The 24,712-nt window shown below is 41.9% G+C and overlaps 1 protein-coding gene across 2 annotated transcripts in view; it reads left to right on the top strand.

The window, feature by feature from the left end:
- Positions 1 to 16,663, top strand: part of PLEKHM3 (pleckstrin homology domain containing M3) — an 87,296-nt gene extending 70,633 nt beyond the window's left edge. For both annotated transcript variants that reach the window (XM_072341943.1, XM_072341942.1), the window contains exon 8: positions 10,282 to 16,663. In XM_072341943.1, coding sequence (XP_072198044.1) covers positions 10,282 to 10,459 — 178 coding nt within the window. In that variant the 3' untranslated portion in view covers positions 10,460 to 16,663. The remainder of the gene's footprint in view (positions 1 to 10,281) is intronic.
- The last annotated feature ends 8,049 nt before the right edge of the window (positions 16,664 to 24,712 follow it).

Raw genomic sequence — 24,712 nt, 5'->3', positions numbered from 1 at the left:
AAAGAGACGGAGATATATAAAGCATCACATGCTTATTCAGACTGTATAAAAGGCAATTGAAGATTTATGAGAAAATGCAAGAGCGTTTGAGAAGACAAGTTTACCTGAAATATTATCTGTGTTTGATTTGTGTGGGGATTTTTGGTCACAAAAACACTGTTGGATGTATATTGTTTCCCTACCCTTCAGCTGAGATCAGTCTTAGCTTGCAATTACAGTTTAAAACCTTCTGGTCTCAAATAGTATTTGTCAGTAGTCCAGTGAAAGCCAAAAGAAGATGCTCTAGCCCCTGTTTTTATGTGAATTAGAAACCAGAAAGGACTTTTGTGTTTCACAAATGTGGTTGATGTCATGCCAAAGACAGTATCTTCTTTAGTGATTTTAATTGAAACACACTTGGCATGAATGGTTCTTGGAAATTTCTCATTTTGTCAGAGGTCAATTTGCTTTTGTACCCCTTATCACTAAACCTTTTGTCATTAGCATTTTCTGTTTCCTTTTGTTAGTTTTCTTATTGCATTACTACTCATGTGGGCACATGCACATCTGTGAAGCTAACCAGATTATGACAGTTTCATATTTTCACTATTTTCTGTCATTAGGCTAAAGACAAGTCATTATGACAGGGGAGCTTCATCATTGCAAAGCACTGAAGGAAAGACCCAGGACAAGTTCTCACATTTGTAACCATCTTACACAGGTCAGAGAGTTTTCTGCAGTAGGTGCTCAGATATAACATGGGAAGCTGGTTAGGCATAGGAAAAGGTTTCAGTTTCCTGGAATTGCTATCTACCATGTACAACTCATGTTTTACACTCAGGACTGTCTAGACTTGGAATTACCCTGGTTGTAGCTGCTGAGTTAAAAAAGGAAGAGCAGCAGAGCTCTGAAGACTCTTTCCATGCTTTCATGTGTTAGTCACTCACTTCTGAACATTCTGCTGTTTCTACCAGTAAACTGGTCTCTTGGCTTGGAAATATTTCAGATTGGGTGCAGCTTTTCTAAACTTCACCATATTGAACATTTGAAAAGGGAAGTCAGTTTGTGTGTGTGTGTGTGTGTGTGTGTGTGTGTGTGTGTGTGTGTGTGTGTGTGTTAAGCAGACACTTGTTTTCCTGGCTACTTCCCTTTCTTTCCTTGTGCTTTGGAGAGAAAAGTGGCAGCTGTCAGCGAGGCTAGTACAGTTCCGAGGTGGTTTTCATATGACTGTTACCTTCCCATCTTTGTGGTGTCTTAGGTGTGCTTTCAGAGTTCATTTCTCCACAAAACCTTTCCCACATTTTCAAGAGTAGTCTTCAGTAGGAGTTTATGAAGGATGGGTCTTCTTTAGATATGTGTATCTCAGAGAAAAAGGGGGGCCCCTCTTGAGGGCTGGAGTTTCTTGTTGGTCAGGTTATTTGCTTAAAAGTAATTTTTGTCAGTCCTTGAGCAAACAGAGTGAATACCTGGGTTATGCGCTCCTCAGAGTTTGAATACACATATATTACATACCCTTCTCTCACTAATCAGCATGACACATTCCTTTGTTGGCAAAGGTTCCAAAATAAACACAATCAGTTCACTTAATTAGCGTGTCTGTGGGCTGTGCTTGGCAGACTCTTTACATCCTGCTCAACAATACAGAGCAACAGTTTGCTGCCTTGAATATAAGGGTGGGCTCACAAAGTCATAAGCTTTCTAATGATATTTCCTTTCTGTGGCTTTTCTTGGGAGGTGGTCATTCTGTGCAGAGCTTAATGAAAGCCTTGATTCAGAAGTTAAACAATATATTTATTATTTTTGTAAATTGGCCCATCCTTTTGGATGCCTCTTCTAATCTGATTCCTCTGTCTCCCACTTTCCTCCTTTGTCTTTCTTTCAAGTATTTAACTGAATTCATCTAGATTCTTCGTAAATTTTCCAAATGATGGTTTGTTTTTGTTTTTTTTTCTGAAGACCTTTAAATCGTGAAGTTTGTATTTAAAGCCTACTGAGTTAATTATGCATTTCAAGGAGCAATTAGCCAGCTAATGTAAATTCTCAACATCTCTGGATGTTGACTGCTGGAGCTCTGGCAACTTTAGCAACCTGAACATCAACCTCCTGTTTTATGTCTTTAACTAAATTTGCTTCAGGCTTAAATTTTCCAAATATATATAAACATACACATATATAAAATATAAAGTAGTCCTATTGTGTTGCAAATTTTATTTTTACAAATGTTGCGAAATGAGCTTAAATATCTCTAGTTATAAACATGTTTGCTAGAGCAGCTGAGCACTGCCCCTCAAGTTTTCCTAGTATTGCTTGATCTTCATTAATGTAATGTATCCTAAAATAAAAAGTAATGGTGGAAGTGGGAAAAAACGTCTGTGTAGTGATGTAGTTGTCTACGATATTTAGCCCCATTTGTTTTATGACCTAGAGCATTCTTTGACAAGTGTTAAATCTTAAAGAATGATGAGAAAAATACCATTGGAATAAGAATGGAATTATTAATTAATATAATTTTCTGTCTAATTAAATAATTGGGTGATTATGGTTAAGATTATTACATGCTACTCAGTTCATAAAGTTATGGTCTTGCCCATGTGCTGCCATCCAAGTGACTACCTTCATAGGTAGCGCATTGTATTTCACTAGAAAAGCTACTGCTTGGTTAAGGCCTGGCAAGTCAATTCCTTGCCTTTTATGTTGTGCCTCTGGATGCACACATGAATGAAGGAGAGTGGTTCTTTTGTGTTCTTATTCATTTATCAAGGCTAAACTGTTTTCATTTTGTGAAGTTAATTTGTTCTGAAGATCGGTTAAGACATGTAGCCCTTTAAAGATACAAACCAGAAGACCCAAGTTTAAAATAGACATGCCACAGAACAGGCTTAACTATATGAACCAGCTTGGATGCCTTTATAATCTCTGGCCACCATCCTGATAAGACCCATGAGTGTACTTAACTTCCATGTTGCAGAAAGTCTTACTAAACGCTCTGGGGCTGTGCATAGCTTTATACACATGCCATGCTTTTTTGAAGATTGCAGCTAACTTGTGTATATGGGTCTGAGCTACATAAATGCTTGAATATCTATGGCATTTCTGCATCTTCAGTGGTTTGCAGGCAGTACATATGTAGGGATTTTCTCCCTTCCAAAGTGAATAATCTCCACTGACTGAAGTGTAATCACAGTATCATAAAAAAATGCATTAATACTGTTTTTACTGTCACTTTACAGACACAGGATTGCTGTGTGTAGGCCTCATTACCTGGCTTGGTATCTTTGGACTTGGACAACTTGAGAGTGCAGGGCTGAGGTGGACAGAAGTATGGAAATACATGTAGATAAGTACAGCATAAATCCCTGCAGCCACAGCTGAGAGGGAGCCAGGGATGTACTTTCCTCCTTAATCCAGAACTTCAGAGCTCTGTAGAGAGGGGTCTGAATACTACAGGATGTCTTTGTTCCTGCTTGACCCCACTGGCATGCTCTGGTGTTGTAATTCAGCCTGCACTACTACACTGACTGTACATTACAGTCAGAGGATGATAGCAGGTGGTTAAATCAGACTACTCTGGTTCAACCCTTGCCTATAGCCAATTGTTCTGTGAGCATTCAAAATGAAGGCCTCCTCGGCATTTTCTCTTCTCTCTTTGACTGTTCTGGGTCTGGTAACAGAGGAGTTGTCACTGAGGCTTCCTCTGCTGCCAGTGAGACACCAGTGTTCTCTCTGTTTTCTCTTGTGAGCTGCCTGCTTTTCCCCTCATTTATGGAGCTTTCATATATCTGTCCACCTCATTGAATGTAATTGACCTTGGCAGAGGTTGCTGGCATGACAGATCAAGGGCACAGAAGCAGGTGTGGATGGGGAGCACCTAGGGCACCATGGGCAGCCAAATTGGGAAGTGGAAGAGGCTCATTCGTTCACACTCCTGTCTGCTTGGGACGCTTCAGCAAGGGGCTCACTGTGACCCATGCTGATTATGAGAGAGTGTTGAAGCCAGTCTTGCAGTTTTCTTGCAGAGACACTGGGTAGCATGTTATTCAGTAATCTCAGCATGGCGTTAGTGGATCAGCAGCAGTGATGAGCATGGACGCCGTGTCAGGCTGTTTGGTGGAGGCCTGTGCAGCTGTTGCATGGATCCAGACTGTAGGTACGCTCCTTCGTAAGCCCCATCAGTGCAGGCTGGCAATCACTGTAAGCCTCTTGCTAACTGCCAGCTGTAACCAGCATCAGCTCCCAAAGAACATGAACTGGGCTGATGGTTGGTGGCTGCAGTTATTTATGCCCTTTCTGTACGCCACTGAGCCAGCCCGGAACCCAGCCATTCCCCTCTAAACAAGAAGCATCTTTAAGCTATGTTAGCATACTAAGAGTAACCCCCTGACAAGGAGGTATATAGAAATGAAAAATACGATAATGCTTTTCTATTTGTGCTAGCTTCCTGAGCACTGAATTAATAGTTCAGAGTGAATTTTAATTTGAGATGTAATTATTTCATATTTCAGGGACTGGGTGGGCTATAAGTGTGTCATAAAAGGCATTATCCTAACAAGATCCTTATAGGGACAAATCAATGCCATAAAACTGCCAACTTTCTTCCACTCATTTACTACATCAGCATCCTGCCTTAGGCAGGCTCGTTGCTGTGGTTCCTAGGCAACTGTAATAATATTGTTGCGTGTGTATGTCAGGCATTGATTGCCTTTGAGGTTTTTTTTTTGTGTTGCAAGTGAACACAATCTAGTCCATTTTCTTTTTCCCTTGTGTTCTGCTAAAAGTCTCTTAAGAGTTCTGAAGGGCACACCTGCAGTACTCTCAGCTGAGCAATTCAGAAATTCCTTGCAGACATGCACATGTGGATTGTGCAGTCTGGGTTCGCGCTGGAATCCCTAGGCAAGTCTTCTTTAAGCTACTGTGGATTGCTCTGCCAGTTGCCTTTTTAGTAACTGAGTTTAAGGTGGCTTAATATTTATGGTTCTTAGTGAAAGTATAACATGTTCATTATAGTTTCCTTAGATTAACTGTGTTTTGTTTTGTTTTTCTTGTTTGTACTCTGCAAAAGGGAATTAAAATAGTAATCTGAAGAGTTTTGGGCAATGAAGGGCTCCATTCTGCATCATATCCTTATTGAAATTACTTCAAAGTGAATACCCACAGTCAGTAAATTACTCATTTGAGTAAATGCGTATAAGGCTTGGCACAGAGGAAGTGACACTGCTGTGGAACAAAAAAAATAGTTAGTGTATAAAACTAGAAGGGAAAGGCTGGCAGGTGAATATGGTGCTGCAGTGAGACAAGGGAGAGCTCCTTGCCTTTCTCTTGTAATTGCTTCTGGCTCACCTTAAGCAAGTCAGTTCACCTCATCTGCTGTTTCCTATTTGTGAAACGGGAATGGTGGTCTGTCTGTCATCCACTGTTTTTTCATTCCAGGGCTGAACAGCATATCCATGATCTGTTTTGATTCCCAAATGGTATTTGGTATTTGAAAGCCAGACTGACGCAGCCCATGTGCTGTGCTACTAAAGCCATCCTAATAAATGCTGCTGGTTGCAGCAGCTTCATCCCAACAGTGACAATGGTTATCCTGCCAACCTGTAAGGCTCTTAGAAGATAAAACTGCCTTCTGCATTGCATTGTGCATCATGAATTTATCATCCCCAGTTTATTTTGTCTGTTTAAGTTGGAAGCCCTTTGAGGCAGTCCTCTATGTGTTTCACCCTCTCTTTTGGGTGTGCCCCGTCTGATCGTAGCTGTGAGAACCTGAATAATGGGACAGTGCAGGGAGAAATGGAAGTATGATCAATTGGTAGAGCAGAATCTACAATTACTTGACCCATAAGCCTGTGCAGTGTGAGGGATTTACCAGAATTTATGGTTTACCAAAAATTGACATCCATATGATTCAGATGTCCAGTCTTAGATAATAATGTGGGCATTTCTTCAGCACATAAGGAGTGGCTTCATGCTTCTAATGTAGAAAGGCTTTTCTTTTGTAACTAGTGATAATGAGAGCATTATAATGCCTGTCCAGCTATGGAAAGCTGTGGCCTTTCTCTTAAGGCGCCTTTCAATGAAATAAAATATCATTAAAACATGGAACACCCTTTGTCATCTTGATAGAATTGGTCTAGTAAAAGAGAAAAGGGACAAAACGCCAAAACAGAGAGGAAGCCATATCAGGTGCTGATTGAGGAGGCTGAAAGTCAGTGTGTGAATAACAGTCAGTGTTCACCGATTCTTCAGATAATGTTTGAGAAATAGCAAGTTACTATTAACGTGCAGTATTATTTATTACATAAGGAAACAAGAAAAGCCTGAATGGCTGTGGACTCATCATATTATTAGCTGTGGTATATAGAAATTTCACAAAAGATGCAGAGATTTTTTGGCCTCTAGCTAAAGAAGTCGTCAAGGTACAGAAGTAGTACCTGAACCATGTTACCTAGGAAAACAATGAGGCTTAAGGAAAAAATGACTATATGTAGTAACTATTGCATGAGCCTTTTGTAGACTACAAAATGTTGTGTTTTTTTTCTTCCAGGAAAATAGAAGCATTTAGGCACACAGAAACTTGAAAACAACAGGGAAGAAAAACTGTGAAACTGGCATGTGAAGAGCTAGTTGTAGAGTGGTTTTAGAGAGTCTGGGAACAGTTCTTGGTAGTGGTCTCAGTAAGTAACAACTGGCTGGCAGTTACAGGCAGGAACGTTGACATTTCTTTTCATCCTTCATCAGGGAAGAATTAGGCACATAAAGGCATCTATGTGTTTACTTTGTGCAGGTAGCCAGTTTGCCGGCCTGAAAAAAAGCTGCTTTTTATCATTTTTATTTTGTTCTTTACCTTCTTAAAAAGTAGCAAAGGCAATGCTTGTATTTTTTGTTGTTGTTGTTTGTGAACTCCACCCGTGCTAGGTTTTTTTCTGACAAAAACTAAACTCTACAAAAGAATATGAAGAAAGGCTTAGAAATAGCTCTGTGAGATCAGTTTTCAAAAGGGAGTATCAATTTAGAAGTGCATGTGGAACACCCTTTTTTCCTAACACAGGTGCTGCAGTTTCCTTCACAAAGTACAGCTGCTGCTAATCCAGCTCCTGGATTCTTTTCTTTGCTTTCCCCATCATTGTACCCATAGCTTCCTGGTGGCTTTCAGCAGAAAGGCAATTGATGGAGCAATTAAGTTGTTGCACTAGGTATTTGAGTTTTTGCATGTGTGAAAGCACCAGTATCATCAGAAAGGAGCTGTGCACAAAGGGGAAAATGTCAGTCTAATCGCAGAGACAGAGTTCACCAATGCCTTCAAATGCATGGTCTGCAACTCCAAAGATAGTGATGCTAACCGAATATGGGATCAACACCTAAGTGCAGCTCAGCCCTAATGTGCACTTTAGTGCCTGATAAGCCTTATGGAGTTCAGGTTCCTGTATTTGGAGAGATACTGCCAGTGTGTAACCATCCTGCGTGTTAAATCATTTGAGTGACAGAGACTCTTGCTGCTTTTCTGGGATTTATTGCCTCTGTTTCATAACACATGGAGAAAGAAGCTTTTGCTGTTAGATACACAGATACACTATTTGTCCAAGTTCTTCATGACAAGGAAAAGACTTCAGGACGCACGATGAAGCAGGAACAGCACTAGTGTTCTTAGCACTAGTGGCTAAGAACATTTTTGATGCTACAGTGGAGATAAAATTAGACTAAAGGATTAAAGAAGAAGAAATCTGCTTGTGATATTCTAAAATGGAATATAACTTGGTGGGTTTTTTTGTTATCGCTGAAAATTTTCTCCCAGTGAGATTGAAAATGGTCAACCATTTGAAATTACCAGGATCATTTGAAACGGACTGCATTTGGTTCAGTGAAAAGCAAAGGTAGAGATGGCTTGGGCATGGAGTAGTCTGCCATCCGTGCAAATACAGGATCAACGTTAGCCTCGTGTGGCTGAGTTTCTTCAGCAGTGAGGAGATAGAAGTATGCAGTGAAAGCTCACTCAGACATCCTCTCTCCCTGTCCCTCTGGAAAGCAAGAAGTAGTTTGCACTTGACCACAGAGGTCTGTTCTTCAGGCTTTTTCAGGGCTCTTCCGCAGAGAAGCAGTGCTGTGAGTTGCAGGGCTGACTGTTTGCACTGCCTCTGCTGAGTGCCTCACAATGTGGGGTCCCACCCAGTCAGAGCTTTGGCTGTTGTTCCACTTCTAATAAATAATTGTGCAGACTTTTTTTCTCTCTTTTGCTTTTGAGCAGGATGAAAGAAGTTTGTTACTTTTTTCCACTGCTTACTTCTGAAACATGAATTCATATTAATTTAAACACCGTAAATCATTGTTTTCTCTGTTGATGGCTTTTCGCTGGGAGGAGCAGGTGTGCTGACTCCTTTAATCCTTCTGGCAACCATTCCAGCAGCAAATTTTGATAACTTTTGTCACCTCATCAAGTGCTGTGAAGAAATACTGAATGAGCATAGGGAGTGGCAGTGCAAAAGCACAAAATTACACTGCTCATCAATCATTATCCTCTAGCAACTTCCAGAGTGCAGGGAATTGCTGACTAACAAGGGAGAATTAGCCTGATAAAATCACCATTAGTGTCAGGTTAGAATGATGTAAAGTTTTAAAGACATGTCTTTCTTCTTTGTCTTTCCTTCATCCATTAGTGTGTCTGTTGGTAGAGATCCCAGTCCAGCAAAGCACATAAGTGCATGCTTAATTTTACTCAAATCAGTAATCATGAGGAGATCACTGTGATGCTATTCACAAGCACATGTTTATGTGTTTCACTGGGTCAGGGCCATAACATACTTCATCATTTGTGTGCTCAGAAAGAGAAATATCTCTGTGTGAGACAGTTTCTTGCTTCGAAAACAGTTTCAGACTCAAGAGCTGAACACATTAATAAGAGTATGTCAAGTTCTAGCACAGCAGAGCATAGTAGTATTGTATTTAAGTTCTTTAACCTTGCTAGTTGAATTCTGTCAATTTGTGCTAGCTAGAAATCTGCCTCCTCAGACCTCTGTATAGCCATCTCAAAACTCATCTGCTACTGAATTTAAACTATGTTTGGACCCAGAAGTAAATCCTAAAGCCAGCTCAAGAACCACTTTTTAAAAGTTATAGGTGAAATGCAGATGTGGCTATCATAGTTAACCAAGCAGGTTGAGAACTTACAGAGTTCTCAGAAACTCTTTCCAGACTGCATACCAAATATTGCTATTTGTTTTAAAAGTGGCTTTTATTTGCCTTATGGCTGCTCAGCATCTGAGGCTCTTTGCTTCATATTTTCTTTTCTTTTTTTCTTTTTTTTTTTTTTTCCCACAATCTTGATAACTTTAACCTTATTTCTAACAAAAAGAAAGAAAAAATCCTCAACAATAAAAGAAACAAAGAAAACAATAGTAAGAGCATAACAACGGATGCCAAGATTCTCATTTACACATTTGACTATGGTAGCTGTGGATAAGGACAGTGAGGCATTGCAAGACTCCCCACAAAAACCACCAGCCTAACCAGCACTCCTCATTTAAATTCAAGAACTGCTCTAAAGTTTGATGCATTGTTGCTTTCTTTGTTTGATTACACAACAGTAATCTAAGACTTTGTACTTCTGACCCTGCCATCCATTTATTCATTGATTTTCATTTGGTTATGGAACTGCATCTATGCAGTAACTCACATGTCATTATACAGTTATTTGCATTGAAAAGCTGAGAAAATGTCCATCTGCTCAGCTCTAGCACACTCTGCGGTTGCCAGATATTTCGTTGCTCCTCAGCTAAGCAGAATTGGAGTCTTGATCTACTGTGATGTTACATCCATTACCATCTAGCCTGGTTCTTCTGTGGGATATTCCTTCCAGAACAGCTGACCCCTGGAACTTCATTGACTAAACTGTCACATCTTGACTGTTCCAAATGCTGAAATGTCATCTTATTGGAAATGAGTAATGTTATTCTTCACTTACAGAACAAAGTAGCAAACTTCTCTTTCATAAATCAGAAATGATATCTATCCTGTGATAACCTGAATGTTAATTAATAAGAAGAGATAAATATTAATCCTTGTAAAGTGAAGGAGAAGCACTGGGACAGATTCTCAGCAAGTGCATATGGATGCAAATACTCCTGAGTAGCTTTACACCAGCCGAGATGTGAGCAAGACACTGCACTTTGATACTGCGCACTTTTGAAATGTAGCATGCTCTTTGAGCTACCAGAACTGTTTGAAGGAATGTCTACTGTCCACAGTCCATTGAAGTCCGTTGCATGCTCTGGTCTTATTTTGTCATTCAATTTTGACACTAATTTGTGTTTGCAGGTGTGAAAGCTGTGGTGCTGTCTTCCACTCTGAATGCAAAGTGAAGGCTGTGCCATGTCCCAGGTGTGTGCGTAAAGAATTGCAGAAGAAGCAGAAATCCTTCTGGAGGCGACTGAATATGGATGAAAACTTTGAAGAGTCTTGCAACATGTTTGAGTTGTCATATCAGAACACATGAGTTCCTTAAGGCAGTGGCCAGCCTGAAGAGAACCTCTTCCCCAGCTACCAGCTCAAGCAGCCTCTCAGCTTAGCTGGGCAGAAATCTTTTTTGCAGAATAATATTTGATCTTCAGCTATCAACAGCAGCTGCCAAAGTTGCCGCAAAGCCTTGTCGGCTTTGGATTATTGGTGGCTGAACTGCATTTTGCATTGAAGTTCAGCTGCGCAAAACATGGTTTACTTGAAATGCTTTATGTCTAGCTAATTAAGCACCTATCTTTTTCTTTTCCACCTCTGGAGAAGACTTTTTCTCAAGGCAGAAAGTATTTGCTGCCATTAATGCATTATTTTTGATGTTGTTCATTTAAAACTGACCAATCATCTAATTATTTATGTGTATTATTTATTAGCCTTGGCAGAGATCTGGTAAAATGTGTTGCAGAATAAGGCAGGAATGAGTTTAAGCCCACCTGTTCCTTTTGATATGGACAGAATAATTTATTTAGTTGTGTTTACATATTTATAACAACCACCGTGGAATATTACATAAGCAGATAAGCAGGGTGTTTGCTGCTGTCTTTTGGTCATGCTTAGTATATCTGTCAAGCTGTGTCACCGTAGTCCATTCTGCTTTACAATGCTTGTTCTTGATGTGTGTGGGGTCATATCCTTATCTCCTGTAACAGGACATTCCAACTTCTTGCTAGCCTCATGTTTGAAGAACTTTTAACTGTCCATGTTAGTTTTGTTTTTGTGAAGGTGAAATTTACTTTTCGTGTTCATCTGACCTGAACCTACTAGACCAATAGTTGGGGCAGTGTTCTTGCCCAAATTACCTAGAAGATACCTCCAAGTTTGTGAAACCTTAGTTTGCTGTGTTCATGTCCATTGTGTGTCCTGTGTTCTCTGAGAGCTCTAGGGGATTTTGTACTTCTCTAGTGATTTCTCTAGTAGAGAGCAGACTTCCTCAAGGTATGGCTTTGCTTCATACACGTGGAACGCGGGGAAGTACTATACATGATAAATTATCTATATTACGAACGAGTGGTATGTGAATGGATTTGACTGCAGTGATGCATATCGTCGCTGATAGTGTTCAGTTCATATGATTTCACCTTTAGTGAGGATTTAGAGATCTTCATTGTTTCAGCTCATATTCTTCACTTTTTCTCCGGACCCTGCAGTAATATGTGTATTACCTACATATTACTGCATTCATATATATACATGCATATATATACAGAAAGCAAATATGGTTTCAGAAGAAAAAAAGCTAGTCACGTGCATGTGCATTTTTCTTCTCTCACATAGGTTTGTTAAAATGCAGAATACTGATCTTTGCTTCTTGTATGATATGCAGGCTGTTATATTCAAGGCAGAAAGCAGTACTGATCGTTGAAGCAGCTCACTAATTGCTAAGTATTTTACATAAAAGAACAGGGTACATGCTTACATTAGAGACTAGAAAGCTACAAACAAACTGCCTTGTACTGGAGTGTAAGTGGCTGCTTTTTCCAGTGTCCTGTGAAGAAAGTAGCTGAATCTGAGCTTTCTCAAATTTCAGCACAACTATTATATATATAGAAGCATGTTTAGATCTGTATATGCTAGACAACCAGTGCCTTTCTTTTCCAAAAGCCTTTCTCCCAGTGGGACTCTTTGGAAGGAAGTGAGGGTTTTTCCGTGCTCTTGGCAGAGTAGTACAGGGATTCCTATATTTAATAAACTTGGGGAGTGATGCACCTTTGTCACTAAAATTAATATTTCCCTTACACAGGGACATCTGTGTTTCACGCAGCTCACTGTTCTTCATGTGAAATGAGTTACTTTCAGCTGTCATCCTTAAGGATATAATGTTCCTTCCAAGTCCATTCCCATGTGAAGAACTCCCTGCATGTTCATATATGCAAACACTGAGAAAGTCTTGTGGAATTAGTCATGTAAACAGGAACTACAGTGGTACTGGCTGAATAAACAGTACACTCCCATGTTTTTCAGTGTGTGTCACTACAGCTGGTCCTGTGGCAAAGCCAGTAGCTCAGACTGTCGGAATCTGGCAGGTACTATTTTGATTTAGCCCTAGACTAAGATGGGTCATTAAAGAAAAGAAAAAAAAGGTTTTTTATGTCATAATTCTTTGGAATTTAAAATACTTTATTGCACCAGGTCATGTTCCGATTTAGAAAAGTGTTCTTGTGTGCACTGTGGAATACCCTACATCAAGGGTCAAGCATCAAGGATTCAAAGTTTAGGCACTGCAAAGTATTGATTTTATAGATACCATAATATCTAAAGTGTCAGTGATGTGAGTGGCTAGATATTCTACTTAAACTCTGGTGTAACAATGGACAGATTTGGAGTTACTCTCAATTTGTGCAGCTATTGCAGAACAGCATTACTTTGTTATCTGAGATTTAGAGGGGAAAAAAGCATTTGTTGTCAGAAAATTCATTGGAATTAGTGGTGAGTCTGGAACCTCTGCATTGCTAACAGCAAAGAGCAGAGCAAAAGCATGTTTTTCAATATGCAGCAGCACCCAGAGCTTTTTGTGAATGGATAATGTACAATATACATTGGATATTACTATTTTTAATCCAGTGTAATTGTAAATGAGATGGTTTCTGAATTGGATGCATGTTTCCATTTTGAACAAGTAATAGAGCTTCTTCCTGTAGCTATAGAAGCAGACTGTAAAGTGGATGTTTTCCTCTCAGGGTTGCCTAGCTCCTATCCAAAAGAAGTTATTCCATATGGATGAGTAGGATGCAGTCTTCTGTTTCTGCCTTTCAAGAGCATAAAGGCCCAGTCCTGCCTTCAGGAATTGTTGGTAAAGTAGGAATGAGCCTTGTTCAATTTTTAGGGCTGTAGGGTGAAAGAATAAACAGAAACTGCCATTCGTGTTGCTAACTCTGAAAAGACCTCAAAAGGATGGTTTTCCTGCTTGCTGGAGGCACTGCCTATGCTTCTGTAGGTAGTTTGGATTTTGTATAACACTGTATCTTGCATGACTGTCTCTACTAATGTAATGCAGTGGTGCACACTGGTCACCAGTGTACTGTTTTCCCAGTCTGCAGCCTTCCCCCTCTGCAGACTTTTAGGTGGGTACCAGCTGGAAGAGTACCTAGGGCCTTTCCAAGTTATGCGTATCTGTCCACCATGCACATGCACAGAGATGGAATTTATGTAGATACGTTTCTAGTCCCATCCTGCCCACGCAAGAAATAAATTTGAACAGTAGCATTTCACTGCAAATAAAAAACAAAATGTGCTGTTTGTCTCCTTTACGAAGGTGGCACTTCCTTGACTTGAGGAGGAGGAGGAGTTGATCCGTAGGTCCAGTTACTGCTCTTACTTGGTTGTCCAGAACTTACAAATCACTGTAGAAATAGAATGCTTCACTGCAAGGGACTGTAGCCTGACTTTGCAACTACTTAGGAAATTATCATCTCAGTTTAGTTAGTCTGAGATTATTTAATGCAGGATACTGTAGATAAACTTACTCAATTCTCCCTCTTTTCCTCTTTAACCCAGCCTTCTAGCTTTTTAATGTAGATAAACACCTACCTAGAGGATGCAAACTGCAGCTTTTTTGATATTATCAATCTGCAGATGAAGAATTTTGGATGCCCTGTGCAGCAGTCTTCTTTTCTTTTTCTTAGTTGGTGAAAAATGATGGTTTTATGGTGTGACACAGTGTCCTGGCTGGCAGGGCTGATAGGATCTGTCAGTTGTGAGATTTTCTGATAAAAATAAGAGCAGATGCTTTTTGGTGAGGAACTTGCATTCTGCACAGTATGCCCTGTCAGAAGTGAGTTGTCAAAGTACTTCTAGAGCTGCTCATATCAAGGCTCCTCTTAGTAAATAATACTAGGATACTGCGTGCATTAAAATGGATTTATGACAGTGTCCTAAAGGGCTTTAAAAAACAAACAAACAAACAGACAAAAATACAGAGGATGTCTGATAATGGGGAAGCTGCACAGTTGTACTTTGCTTTTTCACTATAGCAACAGAAGCCACTGAATTTCCTGGGCTTTCCAAGGTCATGATCTGTACTCCAGCCGACTGTTGATCTCACTAAAAGAAATGTAATTGAATAATCATTATAATCTTATCTCTTGTTTCTGCTGCTCAGCTGCAAGCCAGTCCCCTCTTCCTTTCTTTCTTTCTGTCTCTGTCCCTGCCTTGGCTCACAGTGCTGAGCCTACAGCTAGGCTTCAGCTTCGTAGCTGATGTCTTTGCTTTTGAGCTAGTCAAGTTCAATCATTTTCTCATTCATAATTTGCCTTCCAATTTTCCTTTCCCAGTAGGAGTGCCTTACAGTACTGTATATTAGTTTCTACCTTCCTGTTTTGGATTTCCTGATTGAATCTGCTGTTTGATTAACTTGTAGGCTTAAACTGAAACTCTCCTGTGGCTGCACATGCTCTTTTGCTGGGGCAGCTGAGTAAATCAGTTTGCTTGTTCTGTCCTCACAAAGTAAGCCCTGCAGACTATATACCAGCTCTGAAGATGCCAAGCTGCATGGAAAATCCTCACTTTTGCTTCATTTGGTGCCTTAAATTTTCAACAGAGAAGAATTTTGTCAGGAATGCTCTGCCATGATGGAGCATGTTTGGTGTTAGAGCTCTAAACCCTTGCTCATGGCAATTTCCGTCTGGCTAGGAGTGGTTACCATAAAATTTGTTTATTGTCTGTGCTTGGAGAGGGAAATGTGAGAAAAGATAGCATGGAAGGGGTCGTTGTTTTTATTACCTTCATTTTGGAGACTAGCTGGGCTTTTTTTCATCCACAAATGAGGTTGTGCTAATGTGAGAACATCAGAGCTGTGGATATATAATAGCAGCAAGCACTGAGCATTAAAGCAGGATCAGATAATATGCAGCTTTGTTCCTCCTGGAACCCCTGGCTGGCCTGTGTTATGTGATGGGAGTGTCCTACATGGTAAAGCTGGGTTCACGACTGTGGTAGTGAGGGTATTTCCTCAAACTGTAGTTTTAATGCAACTTTGTTTCATGAAGGTTAACGCACTGGGGTTTTTGTCAGCATTACTTTAGGGAGAGAGTTAACCTGCTTAAATCTGAGCATTATTTGCTGAAGTCTACAGCTAACTCACATCTGTGTGTGTTCATCTTGGGCACGTGTCTGTACTAACTGAAATCTTTTAAGGCCACTTTTGACCCCAAGTTTCAGGATCCCTATTTGGCAGTGGCACTGTTTTCCCTGCACTTTAGTAGTGTAGTCTGAAGACAGCCTGGATGACAGTGTGAGATGTCCTTCTTTAATTGAAAACCCTGGTATGCACGCACTGGCTTGGGTCATATCTTAATATGCAGGTCTCCTCCTGGTCCCTAATGTGGCCATTAAGTCAACTTAGAATGCCACTTGTGGGCAGCGTTGAAGAAATTCAGGTCTGGAAGTCTATTAACTGTCCAGGACCAACGTCTATTAGGTCTCATATACGTACACAGCTATAAGTGGTTCAGTTACCTATTTTTGTCTAATATGTGTGTTGAACCAATGTAAATCATTGAATGCATAGCACTGTTCTGGTAGAGAAAGGATTTATTTCAGTTTCACTTATGCACTTGTCTACGAAGTTGATCTTGCTTCAACTGAAGTGTTTTCACACTGATTCTGAGTGGCACTGATACCTCTGATGCTAGGTAGGCTTATACCAGGCCTTTCTGTACTTGAGCTAAGCGAAAGTAAGAATTAATGAGCAAAATGCAGGTTTGAAGAGGTAAAGGCAGTTTGCAGATAAGCACCAGTTGAGTTGAAGCAGTTTGAGGCCGAGGGAAGCCAGGCATGATAGGCAGAGCTCAGGGTTTGGTACTGGCCCCTTTGGCCTGGGCTTACTTCCCACCAGCACTCCAGCTCACCTGCAGCACCGTAAGTTTTTTGAAAACCATTATGTGTGTGCTACTCCATTTGTTAATTTATTGGCAACATTGTTTCATTGGTCTTCTGTTTATTTTGTGGTTTTTGTTGTTGTTTGGATGTTGTTGTTTTACTTTTGACAAGGATTTTGTTTAAATTATCTGCAACTAGTAGGAAATACTTTTAATTTATTATTGGTGTGTAATAATGCAAATTAAATTCAGTGAGTTGAATTTCTTGTTGATACTTGAGCAGGGTTTATTTGGGTTCACTTCTGGCAGCATCAGAGCACCAGTCCCTTCTGTATAAAGGCGTCTCTCAATAAACACTACAAATAAAATTACTCCTCTTCTTTTTAATGCCTTCTGCTGTGTACTGCACCATGTGCAGGACAAGTTCTGTAAGAGTGCTAGTTCCCTTATAAATACTTAGCTCTTGGTAAAAGTCTTCAGCATCTAAGTAAATGATGATATTTTTATTGGGTGTGAGGCAGAAGGTTTCTGGAAGTACTGTCAATGACTGCATCAGGCTTTTTGTGTTTGAATTTACATTTAGGTCTCTTAAGCGTGTTTGAAAGCCACAAATGGATGGATTTTTAAAGGTGCTGAGCCCCAACACCTTCCAGGAAAACCCACTGTGAGTTGTATTTGGGCACTTTTGAGTAAGCAGCTCATTGGAGCCATGGAGAGGCTGCTCTCCACTGCATGGCTGCCATGTGGCCCTCTTCCTGCAAGTCCCAGATTAAAAAAACTTTGAACCCTAAGTAAGAGAAGTACTTCCAAGCTCACTGCAGGGCCCACTGAAATGCTGGGAGAACAGGATTTCATCTATGGTGTAAGTGCTTTCCTGCTTAGACAGCTCTCCATCTGATGGATGGAGGAGCAGGTGTAGTTGTGTTCTTGGGGGCTGCGTCTCCCAGTGCACCAGGCAAGAAACTTCAGCAACTTTCTAGGGCTGTGGATTTGGTGTTGAGCTGTGGTAGAACTTGCAGACCTAAGTACTCTGTGTGAGGGCCCCCAGAAAAATTTGCATCCAGTCCCATGCTCTCCTGTTTTTCAAAGAGAAGGACGCATTCCCTCCCTCGCTGCTCTCCTGCCACTCCTCAGAAGGACCAGAAGTCCACCAGGAATATCAGTCCTTTCTCCTGCAGGCACCTTTGGACTGCGTCTCTGTGATGAATTGGCTACAGGCAACAGGTTAATGTTTGACCAGGACAACACACAGGAAAACCGTGTGCAAGACCCTTCCCTTCGTTCTTATTTGCTTTACAAGGTGAGCAAATCCTGTTATTACACATTTTTCAGCTTTCACTGCCACTTTGTCTCCTCACTTCACTCTGTAAGAAATGCTAGAAAGGGAAGCATTGACACAGAGCTGCAATTGTGGAGTTTAAGAGCAATTTGGTTGTTTTTTTTCAGCTTTTTTTTTTTTCTTCTTTTTTTTTCTTTTTTCTTGGAGAGGGGCAAGGGAGGAGGGTGTTGTTGGTCCCCTCCATGTCTTTTCTCCTCTTTGCTTCTTCAGTTCCCTGTTTTGCTCTGCTTCAGTGTATGAACCCATCGCTGAAATGAGTTACTGAAAGGACCTTTGCCAGTAGGTGTCACAGGCAACTTGGGGCTGTGGTTTCAAGCATTGTTGCTCTTGGTTTTCATCAGGAGCTGAAGCGCTGGGATTTTTCTCCCTGTTGTACACTGTCATTACATGAGAGCTCTGCCCTACAGCGAAGTGCGGCTCTGACAGCAAAACCTTACATTGGCAGCCTTATTCTTAACCCCTGCACATGCATCCCACAAAAGCCATAGGTTTTGAGTAGTTCAATTAACCTTCTATTAGTCTTTTGTGTTAATTTATCAACTCAGCAGACCACAAAAAATACCAGTCAGACTGTGAATTGGAGCGTGCCCTGCAGGTCCTGTGGAAAATAGAAGCAAAATTAGCATTTGCTTCTGATGATGAGCAGTGTGGGGACAAACTGGCACTCACAGAGTGTCCAACCATCTTGTTCCTGATTGACACCCCTCATGCTGGTGAGACAGTGTTGTAGGGTGATCACATCAACTTAGATGTTTGGAGATGTTATATCATGGACAAATCTCATAACCTTTTAGGTCTAACAGCCTTCTGGATTTTGTTGTTTCATGTTCTCTTTGCACTTTAAATGCTTTGCAATGGGTTGAACCAGGAATATTGATAATCCCAAACGGCCAAGTCCCTTGTGTGATTTTATAGTTAATATCATCTGACCATGCCAAACCAAGCTCTTCTCTCAAAGGTCAGGGCAGTTCTGTTTTAAAAAGTTACATTTCTAGTTCTTAGACAAAAATTAATGGCATTTGATTCTTCATAAGGATCTGGTTATCTGAAAGGTGGCAGAACTAGAATATGGCCTTTCTTTGAGGAAATTAAATACATTTAAAAAGTCTTGAGGAGAGTGTCTGAATTAAAATAGTACAAGTTCCTTGTCCAGAACTGTGCTCCAGGTTCAAGGAAACACTTTTCGTTCAGATTTTCAAGTTTCCATCATGTGTATGATACAATCTCAATGACAACACCAGATTATCCTCAGAGGAACTGGCTTCCTCTTTTCCTCAGAGACAGAGAAGGCCCTTCCAGGTTCGAGGGCCAATGTAGCTTTTCAGTGAAAGTCGTGTTGAGGACAAATGAAAATATTGTGTGTGTGTTTGTATATAGCTTTGGACTGTCTTTTTAAAATAGTTCTTGTTTAACTCTCTGAAGTAGTGGTTCCATCTAGAGGTCTGAGTATTACCACTATGAGAAGGTGGTGAAAAGCATCTCAGATAATCAGGTGTCACAAGTAAAACCAGAAAAAGTCTCCAAGGCAAGTAGGAGTAAATTCCAACCATTTTAAGCATAGACAAATATAAACTTTGTCATTGGAGCTGCAAACATGCTAAAAATCTGGTAATGTTTATAGTGACTCTTTGTTTTCTATATTGAGCCTGAGACATTAGCCTCAGATATTAAAAATGAATTGATGAGACTCATCTAGAAATCAAGAGAAGTCAGATAAGAGTTTGTGTTAAGGACTGAGCTTTAGACTGACTTGAAAGTTCCCAGATCCTTATCATATGAATATACACTATGATGTGCTTACAGGCAAATAGGAAGGAATTGTTAATAATGCTAAACATTGTTTAAGTGTAAGAAAGTGCAAGTTACTGAGTGCGTCAGAAAGTAATAGATCTAATCAGTGTGCATGGAACAGTTCATCCTAAATTGTTTTCATAGCATGAAAGGTTATAAATTGATCTCATCTCTTGACATACCTGAAGTATAGTGATGAAAGCCTGAAATGTAATTGGTGTCTCTTCACTGAATTGTGCCCTGCACTGTTAAGTAATCCTACTGATTTCTGTGAACCAAGGACAGCCCTGTGGGAGCAAGGTTAGGGTTAGAAGAACTGAGAACCCAGCACCATTCTGTCATCAGATATTGGCATGCAATTGCTTGCAACCCAATTGCTTGGGTGGATGTTGTTTGTTGTGTACTTATTGCAAAATGTCCTGTTCTGGCTTGGACTCTGCACTTTTGAAGAACGTTTGTCTCTGATTTAACAGATGGCACGATCGATCCTTTAAGCATATACAAGTTTTGCTGAGTTCAATGAAAGCTGCAGTTTTGAAAGAACTAGAGCCGAGCTTTTAGTGTTCAGAGACATGAGCTGTAGCAGTTTATAAAATTGGCAATTGTAAAATGAAGTGACTGCATGGGCGTTCAGCACAGTTAACCCTGGGTGATAGCAGGAAAAGAAGAGTGAAATTAAAGTATGGGTCTCTACTGCAGATATTTACACAGTATTGACATTGTTAGGTGTGCTTAGAAATTTATGTCAAGTGTTACTGCACTGTCATAAAACAATAAAGTACTTCTGTGAAGGGCTTAGGGCAAAGGGAAGGCAAAGAAGTCTCTATATAAGGCCCTCTTCCAGCTCCAGTGGTAATCTGTGTGAATGTTTCCATAGCTGTCGACAGGAGCTGCATGGAGGCCTGCTAGGGGAGAGAGAGCAGAAGTGGCACGTTTGCTATGTTCAGAGCAGGTAGCCAATGGATTTGTTTCAGGGAGAATACTTTACCACCTCCCAGTTTTAGGAACGTAATGAATCTGCCCTCCAGACAGGGTTTCTGCTGGGAGCAGGCTTGTGTCTGAACTGAAATACCCTTTTGTGCTTCATAGAAATGCTAGCAAGGACACATAAAAGCTGAAAGATAACATTAAAAAAAAAAAAAATAAAAAAAAAATACAGTGCTGGCTGTGCAGCTAAAAAGGGCAAATCCAGAGTTCCAGGATTTCTGCATCACACTTCCTGGACTCAGCGCATTTTCATCTCTAGGGTGTCACTGCTCTGCCTCTCACCCCAGGCTCATGGTAGGCATCCTCTTAGCATTTTTGCTGCAGGACCAGACTTTACAGGTGAACTCAGTGTTTACATGAGAGGAAACTGAAATGCCAGCCCCAGTCAGTGAGAGTGCTGAGGAGTTTGGATCCAGGCACAGTGCTTTGCCTGTTCATGGATCTGCAGCTTTGCTCTATAGCCCCTACTCATCACTACCCTTTTGTAGTTATGGTAACATTTATTCTCCAAGCCATGGTCAGTCATGGGACTGTTAGCCTTGCTGCTGGAAAGCAATGTTGCAGAGAGGTATTGCTCTTCCACTAGATGTGGTTCTCTGATGTGGTTAGATCCTACTGCATGGCAATGCATTTTGCTTCTACCTTCCAAATGAAGGCCATTCTTTTCCACAAAATCATTTAGCGGAAGTGTTCCCCCCATAGCAGTCTCATAGCTGTCTGCTGAGGGTTGGGAGGCTCTGTTTCCTGACTCTGCTCTGGATAATGCTTCTCCAAAACCAGCTAGGCATAAGAATAAAAACAGTTATGTTGAGAAGGGAGTTTTTGGAGGCCTCTGTAAACCCTAGCAATGCTGCTAGCCCGTCTTGCCGTGCTTTCTCTGCTGGGAACCAGAGTGCTCCTCTGTTTTCTGGGAGGGCTGGTACAGACTGTTTGCAAAACATGAGTTGGCAGGTGTTGAGCCCTTCAGCATCTGACCCTATGTCTATAAACTGGCTGAGCTAATTTTCTGCCTAGACAACTATATGAGCCTTGCTCTCTGTGGCCATTCTTCTCATATCCTATGTCAACAGCATTGTCCATTCCATTTCCTGACTCAGACTGTACCTTTACAGCTAAAGACTGGGGCTGAAATCCATCTCTCACATCAGATATACCAGCCTCTGAACTGTGGAGCTGGCTCCGTACACCAGTGTGCTCCAGCCAAATCTTTGTTTAGGAGTGGGAGGAGTTGGTCCCTCCTCTGAGTCCTGGCAGGTGCCGCAGTGGCAATGAGTAGCCTCAGTCCCATGCCACCTGGTACTCTATTCAGTCCTTAGTTCTCAGCTCCACCGGTGCTGTAGGATGTGGTCCATGTGCACTCCCCTCTTCCCAGCAGTACCACAGACTCCTGTCCTCGGGTCCTCCCCAGTGCCTGGCAGGGAGCTGTGGAACGCCCTGACCTTGCATCCCCCCAGACTCGTGCATCACTGAGGGCTTTGAAGCTCCATTTGTTCAGGAGTGAACTCTCTCTTGCCCATGTGCCCAGCACGGAGTGCTGCAGCGGCAGCACCCCTGGCTTTGTGTGTGATTCTTTCCCATGAACATCTCAGCGTTGTCCGCAGCACGTGAACTCCTTCGGCCTCCGGATGGTGAGAAAGCCTCGGAGACTTGGGGAGCCGTTTAGTTCTGAACAAGAGCTGTACGCATTACAGTTACTAGCTTCGCTGTTCTCTGAAGGAATTTCGGGGGATCTGGGGACTGGTAGAGGCGTGCGTGCGGGAGAGCCGGGAACAGAGCGTGTCTTGCTCCTAACACTGCTTCTCTTCTTTCTATTGACCCAGCTCACTGATTGGAAAAGACCCATGTCCCCCCGGCCCCCTCTTCCTCCCCAGCCGCACGATTGTCACCGCCAATTAGTGCATTGTTAGGGAACACAATGGCGCCGTGGCCACTGGAATGGGCCGCTTTTGTGTGTCTCCAGTCGGCCGTAGGGGCAGTCAAGATTCATTTAGGGCCTTACACAACGTGGACAGAAAATACTATCAGAAAAGCAAAAGGGGGAAAGAAAAAGGGAGAGAGAGGTAGCAAGAGAAGGGGGGGGGGAGGCGGGGGTAGCCTGCTATTCAGAGGTTAGTCCAGCCGCATGAAAGGCCCAAGAAGCAGTGCCACATTGAAGACGCCCCTTGGAACACAAAAAGGAGCAGGGCTTAATAGTAATTAGTGGGCAAACTGCAAGAGCGCCGTGGCTCGCTAGCGAATTGCTGGCTGCCACCGTTTCCCCTTCCCCCCGGATCCGGCCGGGCCGCGAGCAGCGCGGGGATGGGAACTAGCGGTCCTCCCCTGCCAACCGCGCTCTGCGGAGGCCCCATCCAGCAGCTCTTTGTGGCTTGTAACTTGGACGGCATTCTCCAAAGCTCAGCCGAATGCAGGAGGTGTTTTGCAGGATGCAAGGGTATGGTTTTGCAATAAGCGTTATGCCTGTTCAAGGACCTTTAAAGTAGCCCTGTTCCTTTTTGCAGCCGTGCATGGTGCACCTTGCAGTTGGGCTGCATTTGTCCACAGCCTGACCCTCTTCCTCCAGCAGAACCTCAGAGATCACCACTGCTCTTCTTATCTGTGTTCATTAGTCCCCTCTTTCATCCTTACATTTTTAATGAAATATTTGGGCAAAGCATCCCTGTAAGCTCAGTAGCTACATGGAATCTGCTCAGAGAGTACAAAGCCTTGCTCTTGCTTCCTCACAGAAACCTGCATAATGCGAATGACACCTGCATCCACCCCTTTCCTCTCATTTCTTTGTCAGGTCTCAGACATCCTAAGGTCTACACCTCGCATGGCTTGGGCTTCTCTTGGGTGACGGCATTGGTGCATAGTTGAATACATTTAATCTCTGCTTCTGTAAGATTGTTGCTCTTGCTGCTTGTTGCTGTTACCGTTCTCAGCTCACACCCTGAATGTTAGGTTTAGTCAAGAGCTGATGAGCCAAACAACAAGCTGTGTCTCAGGAGTATGCCAAGCTAATAGGTTCATAAGGTATGTTTGATCTTACATAAACATGCTTAAGTATTAAGGAATTTGGGGCATCCTAGCTTAAATGAAAAGTACACAGAGACACAGGTTTAGGAGTGATATTTTTCTTATGTTTTCAGAGGATCTAAGGAAAATCCATGGAACTAAACTGCTGGACACCGTGTAGGCTGTTCTCAGATATAGTGGGTACGTATCTTGGTTTTCCTTGGATATAGAGAAACATAACTGTTCTCTTTCGGATTCATCTCTTTTTACATTGACCAAGACACTAACCAACCAAATTTAGAGTCTGCTGGGAATGTTCCCAAGCTGCAGTGCATAAAGCTGATATGCATGCATGCATACAATTCTGGACCACAGTCTCTCTTCACACTGAGACTCTAAGATACCCAAGCAAGCCTGGGAAATGCAGTTGCTGCTCCAGTACTGTTTTTTTTTTTTTTTTTTTTTTTTTTTTTTTTTTTTCCCCATGTGAGCTGGAAGCCACAGCTACTCTGTACATCTCTACAAAATCAGTTTGATTCTATCAGAATACTGCAAAGGGGATTCCAAGACTTTTGGTCCACCCAGAATCCCATCACAGCTTTCACACAGAGCTGAAGGTAGCACAGCAGGCATCAAGGATTTGGCTGACATGGCTGGGATGGCTCCTGCAATGCAAACATGATCGGGAAGCTTTCAGTGTGCATGTCTCACAGATAGGGCTGATTGAAGACACTGTCTCGCAATACAGAACGTGTCTGTCTCACACCAGCCACAACACATCCTCACTCCTAATTAGCAACATCCCCGCTAGAGTCTCAGCTGAAAGGATTAAACTCTTCTCACCTTGATCTGTCCCTTCCTTTCCTAAGAGGGGATGTTTAGTCCTGGAGGGATGCAGCCACAGGCCCAGGTAAGGAGGCAACCCTGTTCCTCCCAGACTGCACTTCTTCCAGAGGGGGATTTTGTCTCCTGGACAGTCAATCTGCACTGACTGAAGAGACACCCAGTCTCAAATCCTTGCAGGGCAGCACTGGAGGTGATCAGCCTAACCTGCTCTAGGGGAATGCAAACAAATAACTTGCACAATAACTTTCCAAGTGTATCCAGAGGGGTCCTGCCTGCCTTATGGCAGTGTAAGTGCTGGGGCCTGAAGAGGAAAAGAGCTCCACAGCTACCTGCCCCACATAGTGCAACAATTAATTTCACCTACCTAGGGGAAATACAAAAGAGTGAATTCTGCTGCAGACAGGCAGACTTCTCTGAGCAAAAGCTGAATCAAGCTACTCCACCGTTTCTAATGGCGTAAGGA

Source organism: Excalfactoria chinensis, chromosome 7 (assembly GCF_039878825.1).
Source record: "Excalfactoria chinensis isolate bCotChi1 chromosome 7, bCotChi1.hap2, whole genome shotgun sequence".
In the NCBI taxonomy this organism is placed as follows: domain Eukaryota; kingdom Metazoa; phylum Chordata; class Aves; order Galliformes; family Phasianidae; genus Excalfactoria; species Excalfactoria chinensis.
The sequence above is the reverse complement of the archived record's forward strand: the minus strand, read 5'-3'. Positions and strand labels throughout refer to the sequence as shown.